Source organism: Rhipicephalus sanguineus, chromosome 8 (genome assembly GCF_013339695.2).
Source record: "Rhipicephalus sanguineus isolate Rsan-2018 chromosome 8, BIME_Rsan_1.4, whole genome shotgun sequence".
NCBI lineage: Eukaryota > Metazoa > Arthropoda > Arachnida > Ixodida > Ixodidae > Rhipicephalus > Rhipicephalus sanguineus.
The window spans coordinates 82504836-82530977 of record NC_051183.1 but is presented as its reverse complement, the minus strand read 5'-3'; the positions used below and the strand labels follow the sequence as shown (position 1 = coordinate 82530977).

Below are 26142 nucleotides of genomic sequence, written 5' to 3'. Positions count from 1 at the left end.
GGTGTTAGCACTTTTGCCGTTAGATTTACGCACCGAGGACTACCAGCGGACTAGTTGGGATTATTTCAAAGAAATCGGAAGGCTGACCACACTGAAGAAGCGTTTACGATAGCTAGGTGAGCTCCGTTTTCGCATCTTGCTACTTTCGAGGAGTGAAGACAGCGGCATTTTGCCGATACTGAGGCTCCTGATGTTTGTTCAAATTGTGGCTCAATCGTGCCAGCTTCATCGTCTTTCCACGCGTGATATGTATCCTCGATGAAATACGACACGTGTGATTGCTCGCACATTGCTTCGAAGCTTTTTCTTTTTCTTTTTATTGCGGATGTCGTGCTTTGCACGCACACATCGCTATGTACGCACACATCGCCACGCACACATCGCCATGCTGGATAGCATAAGCCCTAGGTACATCGAAAGATACCTTACGGAGGCTTCCTTTTCGTAAAGTTGTCTAAAGGGGGAGGATAAAGTGTGTTCTTGAAACACGGTAAGGAGCCGAGCAAGTAATAAAGATGTATTCGTGCGAGTGAACCGCCGAGCTAACAATACGAGCCAATACGCTAGCGGTCGATCGAGATGCTTGTAACCGCTGCGTACAACGATCTGTGACAACGGACGTCGTGTCTATGTGAAATTTGGGCAAGCATGTAGGCGACGCAAAATGTAATTTTAGAAGTGTTGCACTTTGTCGCTTATGCTGTCTCCAATTAGTTAGGGCTTTCGTCAGTTAATTGTCATGTGCAGCGCTTGCCTCTCGCTCGTTGGTTCAGAAGTGAACTCTTCTCACTTCCATTTTCAATGCAAGGAAACAGGAGCGTAGCCAGAAATTTTTTTCGGGGCGGGGGGGGGGGGGGGGGGGGCTTCAACCATACTTTATATATATTCGTGCGTGCGTTTGTATGTGTGCGTGTATATATACACATGCAAAATTGAAAAATTTCGCGCGGGGGGAGGGGGTTGAACCCCCCCCCCCCCTTGGTTACGCCCCTGCAAGGAAACACCTGTAGATGCGCGTTGCCAGTTGCTGCACAATGCCCTAGAGTACAAAGTTGTATCACAACAATTCGGCTGTTTTCTCGGATGAGTACTTCTATGCATCATAAATGCAGCTGATCACGAAGCATCCATAATCAGCAACGTACGTGTCCATCGACACAGGCTCCTCATGTTTCTATTATCACATCTATTGCACCCAGCATCCACCCGGCACATCTCCACGTATGCCACCACCCACCCACTTTGCCCACCGGGTCTCCCACCAAACACGAAGCATCCCTGCATCCACCCAGCACACCCACCAATTGTTCCACCACCCACCAACTTTGTGTCTCCACCACCCACCCATTACGCCCACCGAGTGTCCACGAAACCACCAACTTTCCCAGCACGCCCACCAAGGGTCCCACGATGTCCACCATTACTCCCACCATGTACACCACGTTGTCCATCATACCCACCAGAATTTCCACCATTTCCATCATAAATTTTATGATGGGCAACGCTGGGATTTTCAATAGGGTACTGCCTTTTGAAATTCATGTTACAATCAGGAATGGTCACATTTTGATTCCAACTCTGTTAGAAGTTAAAGACACTTAGGCGTGACACTTAGGCTTCCGTGACATTTATCCCAGTTTCGGTTTTTGCATTTGGAAAAAAAAAACGCCACATGTTTCTAGCCTACTGATAATCAAGTGTAATTTTCACGCCGTGTGCTGCGCTGTAATGTTTGGCTCATATGTCCTCAGGAGCATCGACTACCGATCGGCAGAGTTTTCGGCTCATGCTGAAAAGGTGTTGCCGGGACACTGTAAGATGGGAGTGGAAAGCATTATTCCGTGCTCGGGATGTGTTTTGCAGTCAGTAGTCAAGCGATGAATAAATAATTAGCGGTTAGGTTCGTAACCACAAAAAGTCGTACCCACAATATTACAGCTTGTTTAGACTCATTATAATGATTGATGTTTCCTTCCCCATCCTTATACAGTGTAGCATGCTAGAGGTTATATACAGGTCGGCTAACATCCGTTTTTTTTTCAATAAAGGGTCTGTCCCTCTCTCTTTCTCGCCGATTGCCTACTGCTGATCTTTACAGTAGAACACAGGTGTCACTTTAATTCTAAGCGGAATGTATTTTCCTATTAAGGGGGAATGCGCAGGTTCCCTTCGTTTGGTATTGTGATGTATTAATGTACATCATTTAGCAACACATGTTCTCGAAGCCAGGCATATCAACCGGAGGTTCTTGCGTCAGCACTAAACTTCGGTGCACTGGCGCTCAGGCAGATCGACTGGCGTATAAGAATTGTTCTGTTAAGAATACGCGCAGGACGTGTGTAATCAAGTTTATCCGTGTGGTAGCGCGAACCCCAGCGGTAAAGGCGTCGTTCATGTCTAAGAGCGATCATTCGTGTATAAAAGATGACGCGATCCACCGACGATCACATTATCAAAGGCTGACGACTGAACCTGATAATTCGTATCGCACCGATCGACGCTATGAGCGTACAGCGTGAATTGCGTGTACTTTGAGCTTTCAGTTCCTGGACACAAGTTCACCCAATAAACATTTCGTCCGCACCTACATCACCGAAATGAACTATCTGCAAAACTGCTGTAGCGTCCAAGAATGAAATACACAAGTGCCATTTAAAATCCTTACTAACGTAACGCTAGCCTTACATGCGAAGCTGTTCAGAATAGCTCTGCTCGTTTTATCCTATCTAGCCACTCTCGTAACTCTGCCGCTACCGAAGAATACCAGTAAGTTACCAGACTGATCTCTGCGCCACAAATTTCCACGTTCATTTCTTTTTCGCAAAGCCAATTTTCGTATCACGGTTTGAGATATAATCTCGCCGATGTATGAATTTTCTTTCGCGCTGATTATAGGCACAGAACTAGCTCTGCCATCTAGAGCAACCAATGAGCATGACAAGTATTTTATCCCAAGAACTAGCATTGCCTGCAACTACCTTAACGGCGCCGTTGCTGCCATCCAAGAAACATCCCACAAAGCCGCTGGCAACCGGATTAGGCGCAGGCATTATTTTAATTAGTACAACACGCTGGTACGCCTCTGAGGGCAACCTAAATACCTATTATTCGTTACTCACCAGACATCGTAACATGTCGTCGGACATACGGCGACGCCACATGCAGTCACTGGGCACAGATTTCACGACGTAACTTCGCTGCGAAAACTTGGCTCATTACGGCCAATATCGCGAAGCTCCAGGCAATCCCCACAAAAACAGTTATTGACATAGGCGAAATGTGTTCGTCTAGCAGAAAAAACAGAACGGGTCACAGTATCACAATACGAGTGCACTTGTGAATGTAGCATACCTAAAACAGTGGGCGTCGTTCCCTAAATTTTCGACACAGTGTTGCTCAGCGAGGAAAAGGCGCCGGGCAAACTTGGAGCACGCTTTCTGTGATCGTCACAGAATCGTATGAATTGTAGCCTGCAGAAGTTTTTTTTGTTTATTCTCGCTTGTGACGTGAGTGCTTGCTATGCATGGTAACTGTTTGCCACCCATGATACAGCCGCTATTAATGTTTACGTCCGGACAGGAAAGTTAACGTCACAGCTGAGGAACTTTCAAAGAGGCTTCAGTAGGCCGGATAAAGCAACAAGCGCTCGTAGTGCCTGCTAAGGAATAGCCGCCCCTGCCTTCTCCCCTCTTTGCCTACGCACACCATACACCTTGAATTAGGTACCATTGTTTATTAAATAAAAGTTATGGGGATGTACGGGCCAAAAAGGACGACATGATTGGTAGGTGTGCCACAGTGGGCGACTCAGAGTTAATATTATCTCGCTTTCTTTTTCTTCCACTAATGACCTAAGCACTGCGGTACATTGTACTCTCAAGAAAATGCGGTCTCCAAGACCGGTAATCGAACCCGGCTCCTCGAGCTTAGCAGGGCAGCACCCTAGCAGCTAAGCACCACACGAGCTTACGTTGCTGTGGTTAAAACTTCCAAAAGACACATCTTTAGAGCATCGATTTGTGTCAGTGGCAAGTTAATGTGTGCGTTTTGGCGAATCTTGGTGATTTTCAGCGGCGGCTAGAAATAGTTCCCACATCTTAGCAAAGCGTCGTTTTTATTTACTGTAGGAGTACACGCGCGTCAAAACTGAACGTTGACAAGCCTGCATTAGTTCTTACTGCTATGGAGAAGCAACCGTCACGGTGGTCTGGAGGTTGTGGTGCTCGACTGCTGACCCGAAGGTCGCGGGATCGAATCCAGGCCGCGGCAGCCGCATTGTCGATCGAGGCGAAAATGCTTTAGGGCCGGGTACTTAGAGTTAGGTGCACGTTAAAGAACCGCAGGCGGTCGAAATTTCCGGATCCTTCAACTACGGCGTCCCCCATAATCATATCGTGGTTTCGCGAAGTCATTATGGTAAATAGTTTGCATTTGCTACGGCGCATTACCAAAATGCATTATAGGTGTTTAGCTGTTAACCCTTTTCTTACCGAAGACGAGCTCAGCTCGTCCACACAGTTCGCACCGCTTCTACCAAAGACGAGCTGGGCTCGTCCGCCACGAAACAAGCATTTGAGGGCGCGGCAGCTAACTCGCCCTCATTCATTTGCTGTGCTCTCTTTTGCGTCAACAGATAGCGCAGTAAAAAAATTTAAAAACGCGCTCAAAGCATTCATTTTGGTCGAGAAAGGACTTCATTCATGTAAACGAAATTAGAAAATGGCACCATCCTCTGTGCGCGAACGGCGCGCACGTGCGGAACAACTCCATTCAAAAGAGAAAACACCCCTGTTTGCCGAAGTTTCGTGAAATCAAGAATTTCTGTTCTCCTGTGCGTGTACTAGCGACTACACATAGCAGCGTAGCTTCTCTAAATCATTGGATTCGGACGACGACCACATGTCGACGCATTGGCAGTAGGCGCGCTTAGATGTAAGATAACCCACATTGGCGCATCCGAGGTTTGTTCTAGAGGACTCACTTCCCTGCGGTTTGTCTATTAAATTTCAAAAAGACATTGTCTGCACCGATGACTGGAGAGGTTAGGGCACTTTCCGTGGTGCAGTGCTGTGAAGCCCGTTCTCTTGCGCATTAAAAAAAAAGATGTTTTTGTGCATATCTTGCGAATAAAGCGCCTTCAGTTTTTTAAGTGTTTCAAGACACGTAGGATCAAATAGGCAGTTAAAAAAATCGGTATTTTCGTATCGTTTTCGGCCAAAAACCTCGTTAGGGAAAGAGTTAAAATACTTAAGATAACTAAACAGCATACCAGATGTTGACTAGATGCAAGCAGGCGCGTAGCCAGAAACATTTTCGAGGGTGTGCGGACCCACCGTTCACGTATATTCGTGTGTACGTTTCTACGTCTACGTGCATATATGTATACAAATAGAAACTGTAAAATAATTGCGGGGAGGGGGGGGGTTGTTTGAATCCCCGAAATCACACATCTAGCTATGGCACTGGGTAGAAGAGAACGCGAGCGAACTTGTACAGCAGCTGTAAGCCCCTGGCACATAATAATTTAGACCATGGGTCGGCAACTTTTACAGCGAAAGCTGTTATGAGATCATTTCAACGGCCGTTTTTGGCGCCGTAGTTGACCGCCGCCGCTGCCGCCGCCGCCGCCGGTGTCCGTAACCACTATCGCTCGAAATAAGAAAAAAAAAACGAATTAAAAAAATTCCAGGATGAAACGAGGTTCAAACCTGGGTCCTCTGCGTGGGAGCCCAGTATTCAACCTCAGAGCCATGCCGGTTTTTTTTTCTTTCATGGTATTTATTAAACATAGGATAGCACTTGAAAGCAATTGAATACAGACAAAGAACTAATATATTGGTTATGCTGTGCAAAAAGACCCTATACAGGCTTCATGTCGGGAAGGAACCACATTAGCATATGCAATATAGCGTGGTATAAGAGTAAAATAAGCACCAAGCGTCGCACAGCGCGAATTCTGTAACCCGGCGTCACACAATGCGAATTGCGCAACGAGTAGGTTGTTGAGTGCTTCCAACCCATTACAAAGGGCTCCGCAATAATTCTTCATCGTCATCAGGCAGAGAATCAACAAAGTGCGCATAATGCCTTACATGTGTTTAGCGGGTACAACGGCGCTCCGTAGCATGACCAAAAATGGCATAGTGGCTGCTTCCCTACTTCACACAAATTATGATTATTTATAGCGTAGTGGGTTCCTCGCAAATGTACTTGTATGTAAGCGCCTTTACAGGCAGAACAAAAAATAAAATTCCGCGAATCTCACAAGGTTGCACTTCACAAACATTGGTTACAAGTAGGGGTGTGCGACTATTCTAAAATATTCAATAACAAACCGAATAACGTTTATTCGATTCGAGAACCGAATAGGTTTCGAATAATGTTCGAATATTGAGCACCGACAATAAAATCCTAAAGGAAAGAAACGTTCGAACAGCGAGGGGTCATCAGTTCCTGTCTTTGTACTGTAATAACTGAAGGAAGGGACTACGGCTCCACTCGGCTTCAGAAGCCTAAATATAAAAAAAAAACGCCTTCGCAGAGGACCCTCGAATGTCCCGCCCAACGGCTTGAGTGCGTGGGCACTCTCGCCATCTGTTGATGGGAGAATAACACACTGAAAGAAATCATCATGAGCTTCTCACGAGGTGGCAGGCACATCCTACAGTAAAATCGCGGCGTTTTGATCTGGCGTTCCGACGTACATTAGAGAACACTAGTTCAAATGATTCGTATGTAAATAGCCATCAATAAAAAAACGTGGGTGCCCAAATTGGAGAATTCTGCCTTAATGACAGTTATTTGGTGAACATCGATTTGTCAAGTGTACAACGAGGCGCTCGAAACAGCTCGCATGCACGGTTTGTTGTCAAGAACAACAGTTGTGGCATAACATGTCAGGTGCAGCGCTACTTACCTTTACGACGCGGGTTTGATTTACGGCCATGCCGACCGCATTTAAATGGGGACGAAATGCAGGAACACCCGTGTGCTTAGATGTAGTTGCACGTTAAAGAACTCGGGTGGCCCAAATCAGTGCGGACTCCCCCATTACTGCGTTCGTCCTAATCGTAGCGTAGTTTTGGCAAGTAAAATCACGGAAATGATAATACACTGCACGACATCTAGTTCGAATATGTGTGTCGAACTATGCGCAAAGCACCGATAAATATACTATTGCATATATCCCATAGGTTCCATGCACGCATAGGAAAGATGGAATATCGGGATAAGGAAAGACCCACTGCTCGCACATTTCATGGCATATTGCGGTGGACCTGTCTAAACTTATTTCGGTTCAATCACTTCAGATATGTGAATTACTTTGAAGCTCTGCCTTTAAGCATACAATTCGGGTATTCGCTCAAAGGCCCCAAATGAATGCTTGGAACACTGATAGACATCACCATTTGGAATGGCACGTTGTGATCCATCATACCGTGTCTTCGCAAGTTAACTGAACAGCTGATACGTAAGTTTCCTGTCGAGCAGGGGCGTAGCGAAAATTTTTTTTTCGGGGGGGGGGGGGGGGAGGGGGGTCCACCTTACTTTACGTATGTTCGTGCGAGCGTTTTTATGTGTACGTGTACATATGCGCAAGCAAAATTAAAATTTTCGGGGGGGAGAGGGGTGCTGAACCTCCCCAACCCCCCCTCCCACCACCCACCTCCCTTGGCTACGCCCCTGCTGTCGAGAGTAACGATTGCCAAAATATTCACGGAGAAAATAAAATATTTGTGATTGTCACAGTGAATGCGTTTAACGCAGTTGTTTATCGAGTGCTTCTTAAAGTAATTAATTGCACCGACATTGCATTGAGTGCAGCATTCCGTCACCTGTTTCAAAATGCGCCAGAGGTTCGAAAGGCGCTTGCTTGCAAGCAGGACATTCGTAATGTAGTTCTTTCCGCCTGGCGAAGCGTGCGCCTGGGGCGTAGTCGTGCGAGCATCGGGCGGCGGCATTAGAAGCCGAAAGCCCAAATCCTGCCGTGTGAGTATTTGTATTTGTATTCAGATCCTGTAAACTTGGAGAGCGCTGAAGTGTCTGGTGTGTGTGAGTGGGTACATGCGCGTGACGTCACTAGCGAGTAGGCTCCCTGTCGTTCAGCTGGTCGGTTCGAGTGGCTGGGGCGTAGCTATAGAAATGCATTCAGAAGAGCTTGTGTGGGGACCATTTGGAACATGCTGTATAGAAATGCCACGCGCATCTTATATCTGCAACACCAAACACACACATGGCAAATACCCTTGAATTTTTTTATTAACATCACGCAATCGTTGACACCAGTACACGGCAGTGCCTGTTATCAGAGAGCGGTAACCAGATGTGCTACAGAAGCGCAAGCGCGCAACAGACGCTTATGTGCGAACGCCGTATGCTAGGCTGTTAAAGATCGATAACCTTGACAGAGTTATCTGCGCTAGCATGTGCTCAGAAAAGTGATGCCAGGGTTGCGCCACATTATTAGAGCTAGTAAGGGTACGCAATTATCAGATATGGGGAACGATATTGGAGTGTGAGCCAAGCACGTTCTGAAGATAAGTGCTTAGCGTAAAAATTTAGATCAACACATTGTGCGCTTGTGACATGGCTGCGCGCCTTTTCTGCGAAATAGAAAAATCAGCCGAAGGAGGGCTCACGTACTATTATGCCCCGCGTCATTCGCGATATCTCAAGCTGAATGAATAGCCAGGTAATCATTCCTTCAACTTGCTTTCGATGATTGCGGTTAATGAAACCTTGGTGACGTCAATTTTGGAACCATGACATACGAGAAATTGCCTTCGAGGCTCTTACTCTTAGCCAGAAGCTGAGCCACAAGGTTGTGGGAGCCACCCGCCACGCGATCTAGCGAGATCGGCCCCCGACATCCAGCAAGCCTAATTTAGCCGCTAACTCGTAGCCGCTTTGAGGACAAGCAGATCTCGGAAGCATGGAACCCAGCCGAAAGCAGTGCGACTGCATGTTTTGCCCGGAGTGCAAGAATATTATAAGCGCCAAGGTGCGACTATGGCTGCAGGAGCAGCCGGTCCAGGCTGAAGTCGAGGAGCAGGAGCGGAAGTTCGAAGCAGCCGGAGAAGCCGGCTTTTCTTGCGCCCCTCGTCTCGCGGCTAAATGCTCGGGCGCTGTCGAAGAGGTTCATGCTTACGCACGTCGCCTTCTCGAATGTAAAATGGACAGCATTGAGTCGACAGAAAGCGGCTCCCGAACCGACACGTCCATCGTGGGCTGCGGCCGCAGCAGTTCCGGAGAATCCATTGCCCAGGAGAGGGAGTCCGCCAGCTTCCAAGCGGATGACGAAGCTTTACCAATGGATGCAGAGTCAGGCCCATCTGAAGCTGCCGATTCTAGAAGTACTGACACGGTAAGTGGTTTTAGAACATCCTCTGCAATTTGGGCCTGTAAAGCTCCCACACCGTTGGTGTTTCGGTGAAGTGCTCTGCAGTCGCGGTAACAATTCTAGAGATCACGGGGGCGCGTGACAAACAGCACTACGGCGCTTTCTGACGGCTGCTTGCGAAGCTGGAGAGCGCGCACTGCGCCCGGGCGTTCTTTTATTTGCCAGCGAGCGATGTTGACATCGCTTGCTTCAAGTGCGAACGCACCGGATCGCCAGGGAAAGCGCAAGGTGCCACTTCTGCAGTCGCCGCGGAAGCATTAAGCTGTGATATCGTGACGAAAATACGTTGCTTGCATTGGCAGGGCGCGCCGCGCTCTACGCCTTGTTGCCAGACGCTCCGCCGTGCGTTAAACACGCTGTGCGTGACTTTTTCTGAAACCGACATTTGTGATCAGATTACCTAGCCGCTTTCAATCGCTGAACTCATGCCTGCTGCAATTTCTTGTTGTGCTCGGTGCAAGTATCCTGAGCCCATATATGAGCTAGTAAAGATGAACCTGGCGTCAACCGGTTGGTAGAGCAAATCTACAACGAAATAGACACGGATAGAAAAAAAGCTTGCAAGCTGGCAAAAAATTCGTCCTCGACCAAGGACCATAACGAAGTTTCCGGCAAATAAAAGAATGCTCCATTCAGGCAAATCGCTCGGCGCTTACGCGGGGACTGCAGAAGTGGAACCTTGCGCTTCCTCTAGCAATCCAGTGGGCGCGCACATGAATCAAGCGAACGAGCAGCCTGTCAGGTAAGAAAATGACGTGCAGCTTTGCGGGCAGCCGTAATAAGGCGCCGCCGTGCTGTCTACCCTGGGGTGCATAGATGCCAGCATCACCGCTTGCAGGGTGGAGACCCCTTTTGACTCACTCCGCGCCGCCGTTTCTTCGCGGGGAGACACATTGGTTCTGAAGTGTCAGGCGGAGTGAAGCGGCTAGCGCGGTGATGGCGCTGCAAGCGCTTTGGTGAAAGTGATTAGATCAAATCTTTGACCACTATGGCAGGCTGCTGTGTGCCACTGTATTCTGGTTCACACAGAAAAGTCCAACGAATGTTTCGCTTCCCTTGTAACAGCGAGCGAAGAAAAAAAAAGAGGACGCAAATTAAACGCGACCGCTGGCATCCGACAGATAGCGCCAAGATATAAGAGGTTAGCTGTTGACTTGTCGCGGAAAAATCAAGCGCCGACCAAGCGCACCCAAGCGTGCCCAAGCACGACCAAGCGCCTGGTGCACATTGTGAACAACGTGTCCGTAGCGGGGCCGAAACGTCTTTGTCTTTGTGTGTGTGCTTTAACGATTGTTTCGGGGCAACTTCTCGAGACTGTGAGAACTTCTTCCTTCTTAGACTAGACTATCGTTATTTCGACCTGGTTGCCGCTCGTTCTCGCATAATAGGCCATCTTTAATCCTCCCTCGTTTTCGCTGGATATTGCAACAAGGTGTCTGCTTAGACTGACTAGTGATACATCTTTGACAAAGAAAAACCTTGTAAAATAGAGGAAGGGTATATGATGTTTTATACCCTTTACTTTTTAGAAGGTTCCAAACTTTTCACAGGTTTTTTTTTCTTATGAAATACGCCGAGCATTGTCGAAACACCTCCAAAATTTGATTTTCAATCGGTCGCTACTATCCAACAAATGTGTATGTCCTACAAATGTGTCCATTTTTGCTCTATTCCGTAGACCCACCCAGCATTAGCTTCCTTCACCTGTATTGTGTTCCAGTCAACCATATTTAGAAATTTTATGCGCAGAGAGCAGGCTTAGGTTTGTCAACGCCCGCACGCCCTTCTGGTCTATGTGCCTCGAACCTGCAGCGCGTGACGGCAAATTATCATTAGCATCTAAAAGTGTTGCCCGTCTGGATGCTCCCTCATCGTGGGACTGGCGGGACACAATTGTGTACCTCCTGAAATCGCTTAAAATTTCATTATCTGTATTCAGATATTAGCCGCCAGTGAAGCTTGTAATGGGTGAGTGACATCCAACGTGCCTCACAGGAAGGCACGACGGAGCGTAGTTGTGGACGCAGCAAACGTTACCCTAACGCTAAAAGAAGAAACATACGCAAGCTGTGGATTGAAATGCACCATGGCGGCGAGTTTAAGCCCGACCGCACATATCCCGCTTGTAATATATGTCCCAGAATTAACCGCAGCTCCGACACGTTTTAGCTGTACTGCAGCATCTGCGCATGCGTAATCGCGTAAAGACGAGAATCCTTGCGTAGAGAGGCGTGAGGAAAATCACCCTCATTCGCGAAATCGCTTAACGCGTTTTTGGACTGAAAGACCACCACATGTTTTGAAACGCATGCTAAACTATTAACAAAACGCCACCATGTGTTTGGAAGCGCGTGTGCTTGGACATGATGGAAAATCGTATTTACTTTTATAGTACACAGTATCACGGACTAACCAAGGACGGCGCGGACACTTGCGCTGTGTCCTAGCCCTTCCAGTCCTTGTCCTTGTTCATTTCTTGTCCTTTGTAGCTGGCCAGATTCATGTGGTCGTATTCTTAATCAGCCGAAAAGAAATTTGACGGTCAATGTCAATTTGCCGGTGAAGACGGAATAAAAGACAGTCGCCTAAAGCAACTATGAATGTCGCCTGGTTTACTTGTATTGTTTTGAGTAAATCATGTGTCAATAACGTACTGTTGCTTTCTTTCGACATTCCTTATTTCAGCCCCGTGACGGTCCATGAAGAGTTTCAGGAGCAACAAGTATTACGCTTCGACGAGCTTCCGCTGCACCACTGCTGTATCTATGTATTCGCCCTTTCCCCCAAGCCCAGAGGCACTAAATAGTGGAGTCGTACATGCATATATGGTGGTATAAAAGAAATAAATAAAATTCCAGAAGAACTTCTTCCTGGGCAAGTTGGTGCCTAAGTTTGCAATACGTGTTATTTCTGGCGCAATGCTTGAAACATGAAGGACAGGGAAAAGAGGCAGAAGATCGCCAAACTAAGAACGGCAGGCATTACAACGTGTTTATACTGATACTTTTAATGCTTTTAGGCGTGTCGATGTTTTTTTATTGCTTTAGAGATGTGCCTTATGCCTTACCATGAAATTGTAGACTTCATTCTAGATGACTTTAGAGGAAATGCGAAAGGACTAACTTTCACCTATGAGCTTCCCGCCTACAATTATTTGCAGTTTTTAGATATTACCCTGGCTATAAAAAATGATCATGTTCGTTGCGCTTACTTGACTCGCAGTAAAAAAGCGCTATTACCACACGATTCTGCGCATCCTAAGGCTGCTAAGGGCTGGTTTCTCTCAGACGGCCTTGGATGCCGTAGCCGAATCCTTGCTACGAAAATTGAAAATCAGTACTCAAGAAGAGCACTTGAGAGAACGGGAGCGTGCAAGACCACATGTGGCGCCGTACGTGCACAAGTTGAGCCATAACATGAAGACGGTGGTCACTTCGTATAGAATTTCTGCTGTGGTTTCCGCTCCGAATTAACTGGCGCAGCTGTGCCACCGAATCTCTCGTGCTAAGCCGCACGGCTGCCAAACAGCCATGTGAAACCCTCAGGGCGATGTGCCGAGGGTATCGTCTATGAGATTTCCCAGAGCTGTGGGAAGTCCTACATAGGACAAACGGGATGGTGTATTATTGACCGCCTGAGGGAGCATGCTAATCGCATTGGAAAAAATGATGCTGCGCATCTTCTGGCGCATGATAAGTCAGGCTAATGTGTGCCACGTTTCGCGCAAGCTAAGATTATTCGCAAGAGCAGAGATCAAAGGGTGAGGGAACTCTTAGAAGCGTTTCAGATTAGAGGGAAGGAGTCCGCCCTTGCCAGTGACACATCAGTTGCGCTATATGGATCTGAGTTATCTTTTTTCAATACACAGCGTTCGTGATGACATGTTTGACGTCACTCTGTCACGAATCTGCGCATTCTCGGAAGTTTTCTTGGTTTGCAGCCTTTGCTCTCAATATACAGTTGGTAGTTTGGCGCCCTTCTGTCTCTTTTCCCTGTCCACTTTCATGTTTCAAGCATTGCGCCAGAAATAAGCATGAATAAATACAATGCACTGATTAAAGAATGTGTGCGAGGTGCAAATATTCTTCATACTGAATACTAATTGTATATTCATCATAAATGGACAGAAAAATGAATACATTCCCGGTTATAAACGTTAGGCAAAATTTCACAAAAAGGTCACATTAATGTTTACTCTACTGGCGGGAACGAGGTTACAAAATATACGAGTGGCGGAAAACAGACGCTTCGAAGAGTGCTTTGAGTTACACAAATATATCGCAACCTCATGACAACAGGAAACTCCGCGTGTTATGTGATACACTCTTGTAAAGCAATACCTATGCAACGAAGGTTGTTGAAAAGCCTGCAAGAGAGCACTAGGCGCGCAATTTTATGTAGAAAAGACAACAAAGGAACACTGCGATTAAAGTGAACGAACGTCAGGCCCGCATTTGTGCTATTAGAAAACACCACTCGAAGAGAGCTATTTTGGTCAGGTTTTAATACCATTATTTGGCTTTCGAAGCCGGTATCGCACAATGAATTTGCATAATTAAAGGCGTAATATAGTCTTATAGAGCCGCCGCTTTAGCACAAATGCTGCTATAAGAAACGTTTAGGCGTAGGTAGCCTAAAATGCATTTGCCTTATAACAACGTAATCGTTGTGGAGTGACTATTTTATATGGAGACTAACACAAATGTAAAACTTAACTTTTGCTACGGGAAACAAAGTGTAAGTGGACTGCCGGAGAAAACCGCCGTACACGCGCACCACTTTAAACTTTTCTTTTATTGCGATAGCAATTATATGAACAGTCTCGGCTGGATTTTGTCATGCACCGTATATATATATATATATATATATATATATATATATATATATATATATATAAGCCCCAAAGAAAAATAATTCAGAAAAATGCTTCCGAAGCGCGGAATCGAACCAGGGACCTCTTGCTCTGCAGCGAGTGGCGCTAACCACTACGCCACGAAACGCAGATCCTCCACGTAGCTAACGGCGAGCGTTATATACACACCCTTTACCGGTGGACGGACTCGGAGACGGCAGGCGATAATAAGCGTTTCTTCATTACCAGCGAGATGGCGCTAGGAGCGCGACGGGCGCATTTAAAAGTCGTCGGCGTGCTCGCTCGCTTCTTCTTATATTTGCGCAGGGAGAACCTTGTCCTTCCGCTGTCTGCTCGCGCGGTTTTCTCGTGGTGAGGGTAAGAGGAATGTTTCAAGCTTTCACCGTGATGTCCGCGCTCATGTTACCGACCGTACGAAAGTCACTCGAGCTCAAGGGACGCCGCTAAACGAACAAACAGAAGATGAGCGCGAACTATCAAGTGTCACAGTTCGACACTTGAAGCACGCTAGTTTCCTTCGCTGCTTCGGCCGCCTTTGCAACAGGAGCGCTGTTCAAACTGAGAGTATCCATTGGCGAGCCTCACTTCGTATAGCATTGATTTCTTGCTATCGCATTCATTGCTTCGACCTTGCGGCGAAACTGTGACTTTTTTATTTAGTTACAACAGTTAGACAACGCGTTAAGATCAAGCTCTGAGTCGTAAACGTTGGTTTCAGAGGTTATTTCTAGGGTTGTGGGAATAGAAAATTTTAGCACCGAATCGAAAACGAATCGAATAGTGATGACACTGAATCGAATACGAATAAGGATCGAATACCATTCGAATATTTCTGGAATATTAGGAGGGCCACTGCCAGAACAGCCCTAGATTTCCACAGCAATCTATTTGAAGCAAATATTCGATAACGTTAGCAAATGAACATCACGATTGCTTTTAACCCACAAAAAATGCCACAGTTATGTAAATCGAGTTAAGCTCGGATAGAGCAGCGACCAGAGTCTTCGAGATATTTAGTAACTGTAGGTTGAACGATAGGAACTGCTTCAGTAATCGAGGTCGTAATGGGTCATCACCTTTTAAATCATCTTTTGAAAGTGCAAAATAATGTCTCATGAATGAACATAATAAACAATCTCATAATGATGACAGGGGTTTGGACACTTGCTTCGGCGATACTGGACTTTTAAGCAGAAACGCCTTCAACCGGTGCACAGTATTGGCCTGGTGTGCGACCGATGGCGGCGCTGCGAACGGAGTCTGTATGACGTCGGAGCGCGGATTCGCGCGCTTTCGTCTGCTACGTAGGCCCACCGCCGTGTCCAAACCACCGTTGTGGTAAATCTCAACAAAAAAGCAGTTCAATTGGTTATCTTGCGTATGGTGGCTACTGACGCTGTTCGAAAAACCGTGGGATTGCTTTTAACGTTCATTTAGAACTGCAGCTCTTTGTTTCTTAGAACTGCGGCCGCTTGTTTCCGCGGTGAGTGCTGCGCAATGGTGAAGTACTGCTCTGTGCCTCAGTGTACTTCGTCCGCTCGTGAAAAAGGCGTTAGCTTTCACAACTACCCTAAGGACCCGAAGCTAAAGAAGGAGTGGATCGTCAAGCTCAGAATGGGAATGCGCCCCATGCCTTCATCGACCGTGTGCAGCAAGCACTTCTCGGACAGTGACTTCTGCTAGCCACCGTGCGCGCCACTCTTAGGTAAGCTTGTGACCGTGTTTAAGCGCCTCGCCAATACTTAAGCCGTTTATTGCACGCAGGCTATAAGCATAGGCGACTTACACCAGGTGCGGTGCCATCCCACAACCTGCCGCGAAGGCCCCTAGACAAGGAGCCGACGACGCGGCCTCCGAACCGCCTCGCACGTAAGCGCGCCTCGTGAGCTCAGCTGAGCGGCGCAGGATATCTGAGACTACTGCTACATTTGGATGGTGTACATACGTATTTTATTGATAAAGGCAAGCGCGCGCCTAGCGGACTGCTTATCATAAATTCATAAGCGAAACCTGTTACTGCTGTTTAGCGCACATTCTTTAAAAGTTTTCACCTGAGGCAGTGCAGACACCTTTTTAAAAGCCGAGCTCTTTAAGCGTTTCGTTAGGCTACGTGGCGTGAAACTGGACCCACCTTGCCTTTGCCACGTTAATCTCTGAGGCCCTGTGCGTGGTATAATCAGAGATAAACTATTTGTAATATTCTAATACGCATGCGACGGCCCTGTGCGGTATTAATATGAACTACGACGCAATATTGTTCTCACTGAACCAACATTACGGGACAAACTGCGATCATCGGCATCGGCAGGGGGGTGTGCAACAAGGCGGCACTTGCGCACTCGTTTGCAGGACGAGAGCTGCGATGCGATCTCCGTTGACGGCCTCGACTGCGCATTCAACAACGTGGCCTGCGTCGTACACCACCTCGCCCTCGATGAGGCACAGCGACCTTTCAAGCTTTATCTACATACTAGTAGATGCTGGAGAACGGCACGCTTACTGAAATATCGAAAGAAACACCCAAACTAATTAGTATCGTACGGCGGTAACAAGATAACGAGCGAGAACACTCACACATAATTTCACTTTCTTACCAACAATGCGATCGGTGGCATCGGCGCACTCGTCGGCCATCCGGGGGGTTTCTTGGCCCTGTCGATTGGGCCGCAGCTAAAACAACTTGAAGATTACACTCGAAAACATTCGTTGCAGGCGTTAGTTGACCGCCGCGAGGCTATTCGACAAAGTTCCCGCCCGAAGCAGACGATCCGCATACAAGAGCAGCGGCTGCTGCAGCGCAGTTGAGAGCGGAGTCCCCGCTCTGACATCACACGCGAGAGGGCGCCACTCCAAGATCTCGAGACCAATAGCCTCACTAGTCCCATAAAAGATTAAGTTACATGCATCTTTGTTATTCAATCAATAAAAATTAAAAAAATGATCACTCACCGTTCCAACGTTTTGTTCTTCTGGGGTCTTACCGTCGGTGCCGATTATTCGAAAACTTTTCGCAAGGTATGCCGTATTTCGAACATGCACTATTCGATGCCAGCACCGAATCGAATACAACGGTATTCGATTAGTTATTCGAAATTTTTTATTATTCGCACTCCCCTAGTTATTTCCAAAAACACAAGCAATTTCCTTCGAACAAGTGAGTTGTAGAGGGTAGAGCAGCAGGAAGGCTTTTAAGATAAATTAACCAAATGATGGGCTCCCGGAACGACCACGAGATACCATGGGATGTACATCGCTCACAGAAAGTCCTAGAGTTATGCTCTCTACTATGCGATTAAAATGGTAGACAAGGGCGCTCGCGCTTCTGCTTCGGCGTAGTGAACCGCACTTGTGTGATGGCATTCCCGTCAACTCGTATGTTTAATGGACTTGGTGTCGTCAATGAACTTCTGGCGCTGAACAAACAACTGTGTTATCGAAATCGCTTGGACCAAGATGGCTTGCTGACCAATGTGATTTTCTATCCTGATAGCAGGGCAGATGTGATGTTTCACAACCAATGTGGTTTTCTATCCTGATGACACGGCAGATGTGGGGTTTCACAATAATGATGACGAATTTGGTTCCAGAAACACCGGTAAGCAAAAGCTCCGTGATCTAGTCTTAGGGCCTCTGAATGGAGAGATGCTGCGAAGGGGCAGTTAGCAACCCTTTGTCTGGGTGCCTCCAGCAGTAACTTCTTACTTTGGCCGTCAGGGCGTGGCTGCCCACGGTCGCGCGCGACGTGTCTTGTAGTGACATTAGTAGACAGTTCACACAATTGCACGTATTGTGTTCTCACCCCTATAGGTTCGCGAGAGACAGCACGAAAAACGCTTCGCTTGCTGTAGGGGGCACGTTTGCTTAAGACAGGTCGCATACGGAAGGAATGAGCTGCTGGCCTTTCTTTCTATATCATTCCAGCTTGTTGCTATCGAACTGATATAGAGTGTATTGTGGGCTTGTTGGTACATTCTGAACTTCGGAAAAGCAGCGCTATTGTGGTTGTACGCCGTGCTTTGAGCAAACAAGGGTTCTAAAAAGATGCAAGAACCAATGCAACAGAGATTTTTGAGGTCCACGTGATCCACACTTGCAATGACACATCCGTGAGCTTGACTCATGCATCCGTGAGCATGGCCGTAGACTTGCTCAATAAAGGGCATGAGTATCTTGATCCTTCTATAATCTTTGCACATGTGCCGTGAAGAGTGCTTTTCTTCATATCATTTTTGTTGTTGTTTTTCCGAGGGTATATATTACACTACGGCGAAATAAAACTCGTTGTTATTCAGCGCGTGCTCTTGTCGCTTCTGTCTACGTCCCGTCTTAGCGTTACTGTTGCTATCGCATTTATTGCTTCACCTTGGCGGCGGAACTATTGGAGTGATTTTGTTATATCACCGCCGTGCTGGCCATTTTCCTTGTTATGGTGGAAACCGCTGATGATCCTTTCCGCACTTTGTAATATACGAAACCTACTGCAGTGAAGTCAAGCTCTCTTCATGTGCGCAACCCCACCGCTTTCAGCATAGTCATTTCTATTTGTTTTCTCCGACACACGCAACAAATCCTGAGGCTGCCATAGACAGACTCGTATATTGTAGGCGGAAGCCATGCACTGCGCGTGCAAACCAATGTTTGAAAAGTGCGCCATAATTGCATGACGCTTTTCATCATTGAAGGGCACCCTATTTCAATGTTGGAAGACTTGAGCAGCAGTGTGGCATTGATTGTTTTGTCAGCGAAAGAAATGGCTTTCTCTTAGTGGCTGCACAAGTAAGAAATAACTTGTCCTCGAGCTTGCGTAACGGTGTATAGGATTGCTGAAAGAGGTCACGGTGTTTCCGCAATAAAATGGTTGATAGCGTGCGCTGTGCATGTTTATGTGTTTTTTCTCCTTTCGCTGCCTTTTGCGTGCAACATTTAAAGTATAATTGTGGCCGGTGCACTCTGCTTCAACAGTCATACCGACACCATGTATCGTGAATTATGATAAACAGCAGGCGCGTCGGTGCGTTGCCACTGAATGAGCCGGTATTACGTAAGCGTGGACACGCAGACGCACTGCAACACACTGATTAAAGGGCTGCGCGCCACTTCTGACTTTAGCCTGAATGGTAAAGGCTTCCAAAGCAACGTCGAGCGGCGCCACTGCTCTTATCGCAACTGGGGGCGACAACAGTGCCGCCCCCGCTTCTGCGCGCGCGTAGAGCTCTCGGATTGCATCTGTCACAGAGTTTCCTACAATACTTACTAGAGGGAACTCTGGCGCTAGTGTCTATGGGAGCTGCAACGCATGACGCTTCAGCCAGTATGGGAATGATGGGTAGTACACAAATTTGTCTAAACTTCGTTCTTTCGGCTCCGTTTGGCTGCGCGTCGCCTGCATCCGCTTTGTCGCAAAACAAAGTTCAGCAAAAGTCAGCAGTTCTACTTCACCACTTTAACTTGTTTAGGCTCACTAATTCAAATCTGGTCACAAAGTTCACAACGGTCAATTCTTTTATCCGAAACGAACGCCAAAACACAGCAATAAACAAAGCCACAAGTACGTTTGAAGCCGCAAGCACGAAGACTAGGCAAATTTGTGTACTACCCATCATTCCCATAGTAGCTGAACGATCGCAGCGCCAGAGTCCCCTCTAGTTAATTTTAGGAAGCTCTATGGCATCTGTCATGCGTCACAATGTAAATATTGCTGACTAGCCAAGCTTCGGGCTGAATGAGGAGTGCATGCGCGTACGTGTCCTTGCCGCCGCCGCAGCAAATCCTGCGACAAACCGCCTTCGCTGGTAGCGTCTACCCCCAGTAACGCATAGCTTAGCCGTGCGAGCGTCGCGGCGAAACTTGAGCTTGGGTTCCCTGTATTTTATAAATGACTGACGCGGCTTTACATATTTTGTTTTCAAATAGGTACGCTGCGAAATGGGCATAGTGCGATAATCTAACTTTAAGTTTTGCCCATATACCCCCGTGAGCTACCACAGTGTTTGAGTCCAAAAAAAACGGCAGGAAGTGGAAGATGGAAGCTTGCGATGAAAAAAATCAGTAAACAGGGGGTGGGTGCTCGAGCCGATGTTTCGACAAGTGGACATGTCTTTTTCAAGGCAGGAACTCCAGCCTGGAACAAGGCTGGAACTCCAGCCTTGAAGAAGACAAGTCCACTTGTTGAAACGTCGGCTCAAGCACCGAGCCCCTGTTTACTGATGTTTTGATCACAGTGTTTGAGGCAGCTTATTTAAACAAGTGAAGAATGCAAGAATGTGGCCATCACTACTTTCGTAGAAGCCACTCTTGGTTTCGGGGGTGAGGCAGAAATACACAAGTAATGTTATAACAGTTATACTCATGTTGTCGCCGCCACTTGCATTTTCAAGTCGGCTCGCGATATTCTTAACGAGCTGCGCATCTCTGTTCCAATGTAGCTTCTTGGGTATATCCATGCAGACAACTGTGAATATTGAGGAGAGGAATATATTAAAACTGCTGCTACTGACTGAGAATGAATCCCACGTTATATAACAGATAGATGTTTTTCAAATTGCTTGCGGGCTGATTTGTGCGCACAATTATCAATAAAGATCAGAATGCAGACATTAAATCGTCTGCATCCAGCCATTTTTTAAGCTTCAACTGTTGTTGTAGCATTTATAACAGCTATAGTCATTTACAGGGCAATCGAGCAACGTTGGGGACCACACGGTGATTAAGCCCATGGTTTCTGTCGCGAGCCACTAGAACTATCCTGATTCATCCATATTCAGTGTGTTATAGGTGCGTATGACCCCTTATTTTATCCAGAAGGTATTATTTCAAGACATAAATAAAGAGGATTGCATGGTACGCAAAACTCGCAGGGCCCCTTATGCATTCACGTCAGACAACTCGAAGGCGAGGCCATCTTCTTTTTCTTTTCAGTCGATGTACTGACCCTACCCCACCACCCTCCGAAGGCTGTCTGCGCCTAATGTACTTTTGCACTGCCTTGAGGATCAAGGAACCTCAGCTGGTTTTGCAATGCCTCCATGATCGGCCCACATTTGACCAAGCTCTGATATCATGTGATCCCGTCACCACGTGAATTGACGTCACTTGAATCATGATGACGTCGCAAACGTTTGCGTTATGTCAGGTTACGATGACGCCATATGGTGACGTGATCACGTGATGATTTTTTTGTCACTCCTACCCGAGGACGCGTGACGCCGACGGTAAATTTTCGCGTCTGACCAAGCATCTAAGCTTTTGCCTTAAAAACATGGTTGATCCCTACCTACTAGGAATCGGTATAACACGAAAGTAAACCGTGTCTTATTAGAAATAGTTGACTGTTTATCGTACTTTGATACGAGGCACCGTTCACTGGCCAGAGGGAGCTGCGTTGCTCGTTGTGGACTGTCTTAAGCTCGCTGGCATTAGCCGTAAGTGTAGGCAGAAAACAGACGCGCGCACGCATCCTCCCTTCAGCCCGGCCAGTCTGCACCCTGATGCAGAGGGGGAGAGGCGCGCACCGCGTTTCATTTTGCCCATGAGCTGTCTCACCTTTGCCTTTTCTATCTCCTGGGCTCTGCATTCTGGCGCAGCAGTCACACGTGAAAACTTGACTGCACAGTGCTCGTATATGAGAGCTTGCACAGTGTCTTTTTGTGTCTGGCCGTTATAGTACTGTTTGACGCACCAACACCAACACGCACAAACAGGCTCATAACATTGGGAGTGCACTTATTCGAAGCGTCATCATTTGAGGAGAGAAACGCTAAGCTGTGCTTTCCCTAGTAATAGGGTAACCTACGCCTGTGTTCAAGCGTATAGTACACAGCACTTCAGGAGCGCGAGATGGAGAGTTCATACTCGATGTACCAAATGCTGAAGCTACCCAAGCGCTCCCTGTCGGCGCTCGTTAGTCTCATAACGGAGTACTTCACCAATACCAGGCGAACACACCCCCATCCCCCGCCAACCAATGTCACTGCGAAAGGGAGAACGTGTGAGAGATATAAAGTGCGTTTTAACAGCGGCATGAGTGATCGTCGGTAGCGCAGTGGTTCGAGCGCTCGGTGCTTATCGTCGTGGACCGAGAGATCGTGGGATCGACTACCGGGTCATCGAAACATCCTCTTCTGGTTTTTTTTTGTCATCTGCTCGTATGCATCTTACCGATGTCACCTCCGTGACGCAAATGATGTCAGGGAAGTCTTAGTGGACTCTAGCATCAATCACGTTTTTGTTAAAAAGGTGTCGTTACTTAAGGCCACTGTTCTTTGGCTGCGTTTGCGTTCCACTAATATAATTGCTTACCCTCTGAAGAACTACACTGTATGCTTTGCAATAACATGTATAACCGTATGGATGAAACGTTGGCATGAATGACATACTTTTTAACACGCTGGAAAGACGCTACATCATGATAATCGAACGTGCGATCCTACATAGCTCAAGACGTAATATTGTGGCGGATACTACTGGAATTCTGCTATTAATAATGCAGCTATCTTAATTGGCATAAATTTCAGCTACTCGGTTGCGCAATCTTTCGCAAACTATTTAACCGACGTGACGGGCAACATTCAGCTGTCCTTTATAAAATTACATGTTGCGAAGCTGCACTTTTTTCCGCAAATCAAGCAAATCGACGTGACCTGTCAGATGCTTGTCGAGAGTAATTTTGCAAACAGCTACAACAAAATAACAGACGCACATATTTGAAATAGGAGACCACGTTGACGTAATACAAACCAAACATGTTGTCAAGAAGCACGGGAATCATGCTGACTTCCTATTAACCGATGTATGATTTTGTGGCTCTGACACATGAAAAACCTTTCCATTAAGTGGGCAAATCAGTTCAGAGTGCCCACGTGCTACAATTCACTTTCGCTCTAAAAGTATGTCTAAATCTTACAAAACGAGTGAAAAGTCTGATTACATTCACCTATCAGTGGCTTCCTCTTTGGCGCGTGGAATCCGCGATGACGTCATACGGGAAACAGTCGGTATTTAAGCAGCGCCCTTCGACGCGTTCGTCCTCACTCAACGCGCAGTTGAGCCGCAAGTTCGCAGGAGTGACCCCCCGCGCCATCCAGCAAATCCGCAAGGTTGAGCCCGACTTGCTGCAAGTTTCAGAGAGCCAGATTTTGTAGACACTTCGAGAACGCACCCATCGCGGAAGCATGGATCCGAGCCGCAACCAGTGCGACTGTCGATTCTGCCCGGAGTGTCAGAAGAGGATCCGTGCAAACCTGCCGGCATGGCTGCAGCAGCAGCCGGGCCTCAAGGAGCTCGAGGAACAGAAGCAGAAGTCTGAAGAAGCAGGACAAGCCGGCTTTCCGGGCGCCGCTCTTCTGGCGACTAGAGCTTCGGCCGCTGCCGAACGGATTGTCGCCTCTGCCGTTGGGTTTCGCCCAGGCGGTAGTGAGAGCGGCGACTCGACGGACAGCAGTCCTAAAACGGACACATCCGACATGGACTTCGGCCTGGAGATTCCGAAGGACCGGCCTTCGAATGAAGGACAGGCCTCGAGCTCTAAGTCTGCTGGCCAATCTGGAGGAGAGGAGCCAGGCCCGTCCGGAGCCACTGGTTCTGGAGGCAGTGAGCCTGTGAGTCAATGTGTTTCATTTGTTGCTGAAGTTTGGGGCTGTGCTGGCCGGCTTTGCCTGTAGGTGTCCATGGGTCTCTATATATTTGTACCTAAGTGCATGGTGCCATCCCAGTCGTGCTGCTGCTAAGTAGCCTTATCGAAAGGCTTTCAAAACCGCTACACCACGGACTGTAGTTTCACTGTAGTTTCAAAATAACTGCTCGACACTGCGTGACTATTCACGCCCCTTTTCCGCCAGCGGAAGTCATCGATTCTCCGTATTTTTATTTTCATGTTTTCAGTTCAAATTTATTCACGGAAAGTGTAAGGGCCATCACAAATCCAGCAGTACAGCGTTTTTGCACTGGCCACTGCTCCCTTCAAATCATTGGCTTCGTTGTCTCCGTTTACATGCTGTTCCCTCCTTCCTAGGGGGATTGAAAGGCACCTTTTGCGCACTTTACTCTTCCCCCATCAAGAATCTTCCTATTGTCCGCCGGTGAAGCTGGCGCGGTCAGGGCATAGACCGCGACTAATTAAGTACGCCAGCGCTCGTGGCAAACTCGGATCTCGCGAGTTTTAGTGCATTTTCACGCTCACATTTGACGTGCTTGAGCTGTTACGTGCTACCTGCGCGTCAACGTAATTTTGCGATCCCAGGAAGGCATGTTTTCTTGGGGGCGAAAATTTCCTGACATGCGCATGTTCTAAAAAGACAAGGCGTGCAAACAAGGACACAAGAAAGAAGTCAGGACACCACAAACGCCGTTTGTGGTGTCCTGACTTCTTTCTTGTGTCCTTGTTTGCACGCCCTGTCTTTTTAGAATGAATACTTACCAACTAGCTCAGCTCTCTGTTATTCTAATGCGCATGTTATTGCCGACAATGATTCGGCTATTTGTGGGCTGTGGTTGTATTCATTATGTCATCATCGGCACAGATTCACGCATGCTTGCCACATCGTGCTCTCCTTTATCCGATTAAGTGTCATGTTCATATCTGGTGATACCTTCGCCAAAATATCTGCCGCGTTAGCTTTTCTTTTTTTCACCAGAGCTGTGCCATTCACTGAACATTGTGTTTTCGTTTCAGTCTCCTGCCGGTCCGTGAAGAACTTCGCGGCCACCAAGTGCAGCGCCACAACGAGCGTCCTCTGCACCATTGATGAAGCGATGCGCGCTGCATTTCTCAAGAGGTTTCATCTTTAGACAATAAACGTGCATTCGTTTCTGTAACACGATTCGCTTACGTTCTTACCGTTACGAGTGAGCACTCTCGCGATGTCTACGGAAATATCGTTTGTTTATATGGCCGGGTTCACCACGCCGTTCATCGTATTCGTGACTTCCCTATTACTCGAATTTGTGGAAGGCCTTGTTGTGTCCTCTCTCTGCCTTCTGCCACTCGGGCTCCTGCGCTGCTGCCTCACTATCATTAGTTTGATGGACAACTTTTTTTCAGCTCCAGCTGGCGAATATTGAAGTTGAGATAGTTTGTATTGGTGTTCTTTGTGGCTGTGAAAGAAAGCATTACCACGTTGCCGCGTGGTTGTGTCGGTGGACACTTCAGCACTTAGGACGAATTTTTCCTCGTTGACGCAAGGAATACTTGCAGTACGGTAATAGCGGCGAGAATATTCCTAGGTTGTCATTCTGATGTGCGGATCAAATACGTGGGCTTTTAAATATGCGGCATCTAAATTCCACGGTAAATGCATTAAAATACTGTGGGTTTCACAAATACCGCAGAGATACAGCTATAAATATCCTGGTCTTGCGGTATAACAATAAACTCTCCTCATTCACGATCTTAAAATACTGGTGAAATGCACTACATCACATTATTAGTCTTTTGGTTCCTGAACTCCTGTGAATCGGAATTGCGGTCACTACCCGATCGAAGTAGACTCATTTCCTTACCACTTCCAGTGCCTTGGTACCTATCGCTAACCGTTGTTCTCTTCAGTAAATGTTGAACATTACTTTAGTTTTTCCGCATATTAATTCTTCAGGTCCATTCGTATCCTGAAGTACTCGGTAAATCAATGTGATCAGCGAATCTCAAGTTGCAAAGGTATTGTCGCGATGAAAAGAAACGCGAACGACAAGCGTGGCTTTTGGTACAGTCCAACTCCGAGATGCCTTGGCTGTCGCTAACTGAATCTGTGCTTCCAGCCGGCGCCACCATAGCGCTAGAATCTTGCCCCGGCTGGCGCTATCGTAGCAAGGTAAATGTAACTGATGGCGAAGCTTCCATAGCTCATACGTTTAGAATATGGCGGCTCATCAGCTG

General features: G+C 47.2%; 2 protein-coding genes across 2 annotated transcripts; both read left to right on the top strand.

Annotated features, from left to right (window-relative positions):
* The first annotated feature begins 8677 nt into the window (after positions 1-8677).
* Positions 8678-12195, top strand: LOC119402856 (uncharacterized). The gene is made up of 2 exons (XM_037669906.2): positions 8678-9364; positions 12086-12195. Exons 1-2 carry the CDS (start codon positions 8933-8935, stop codon positions 12101-12103), a joined length of 450 nt encoding a protein of 149 aa, XP_037525834.1. The 5' UTR covers positions 8678-8932; the 3' UTR covers positions 12104-12195.
* Positions 12196-23289: 11094 nt separating this feature from the next.
* LOC119402855 (uncharacterized) lies at positions 23290-25085 on the top strand. Its single transcript, XM_037669905.2, has 2 exons — positions 23290-23869; positions 24943-25085. Exons 1-2 carry the CDS (start codon positions 23444-23446, stop codon positions 24958-24960), a joined length of 444 nt encoding a protein of 147 aa, XP_037525833.1. The 5' UTR covers positions 23290-23443; the 3' UTR covers positions 24961-25085.
* Positions 25086-26142: the final 1057 nt, after the last annotated feature.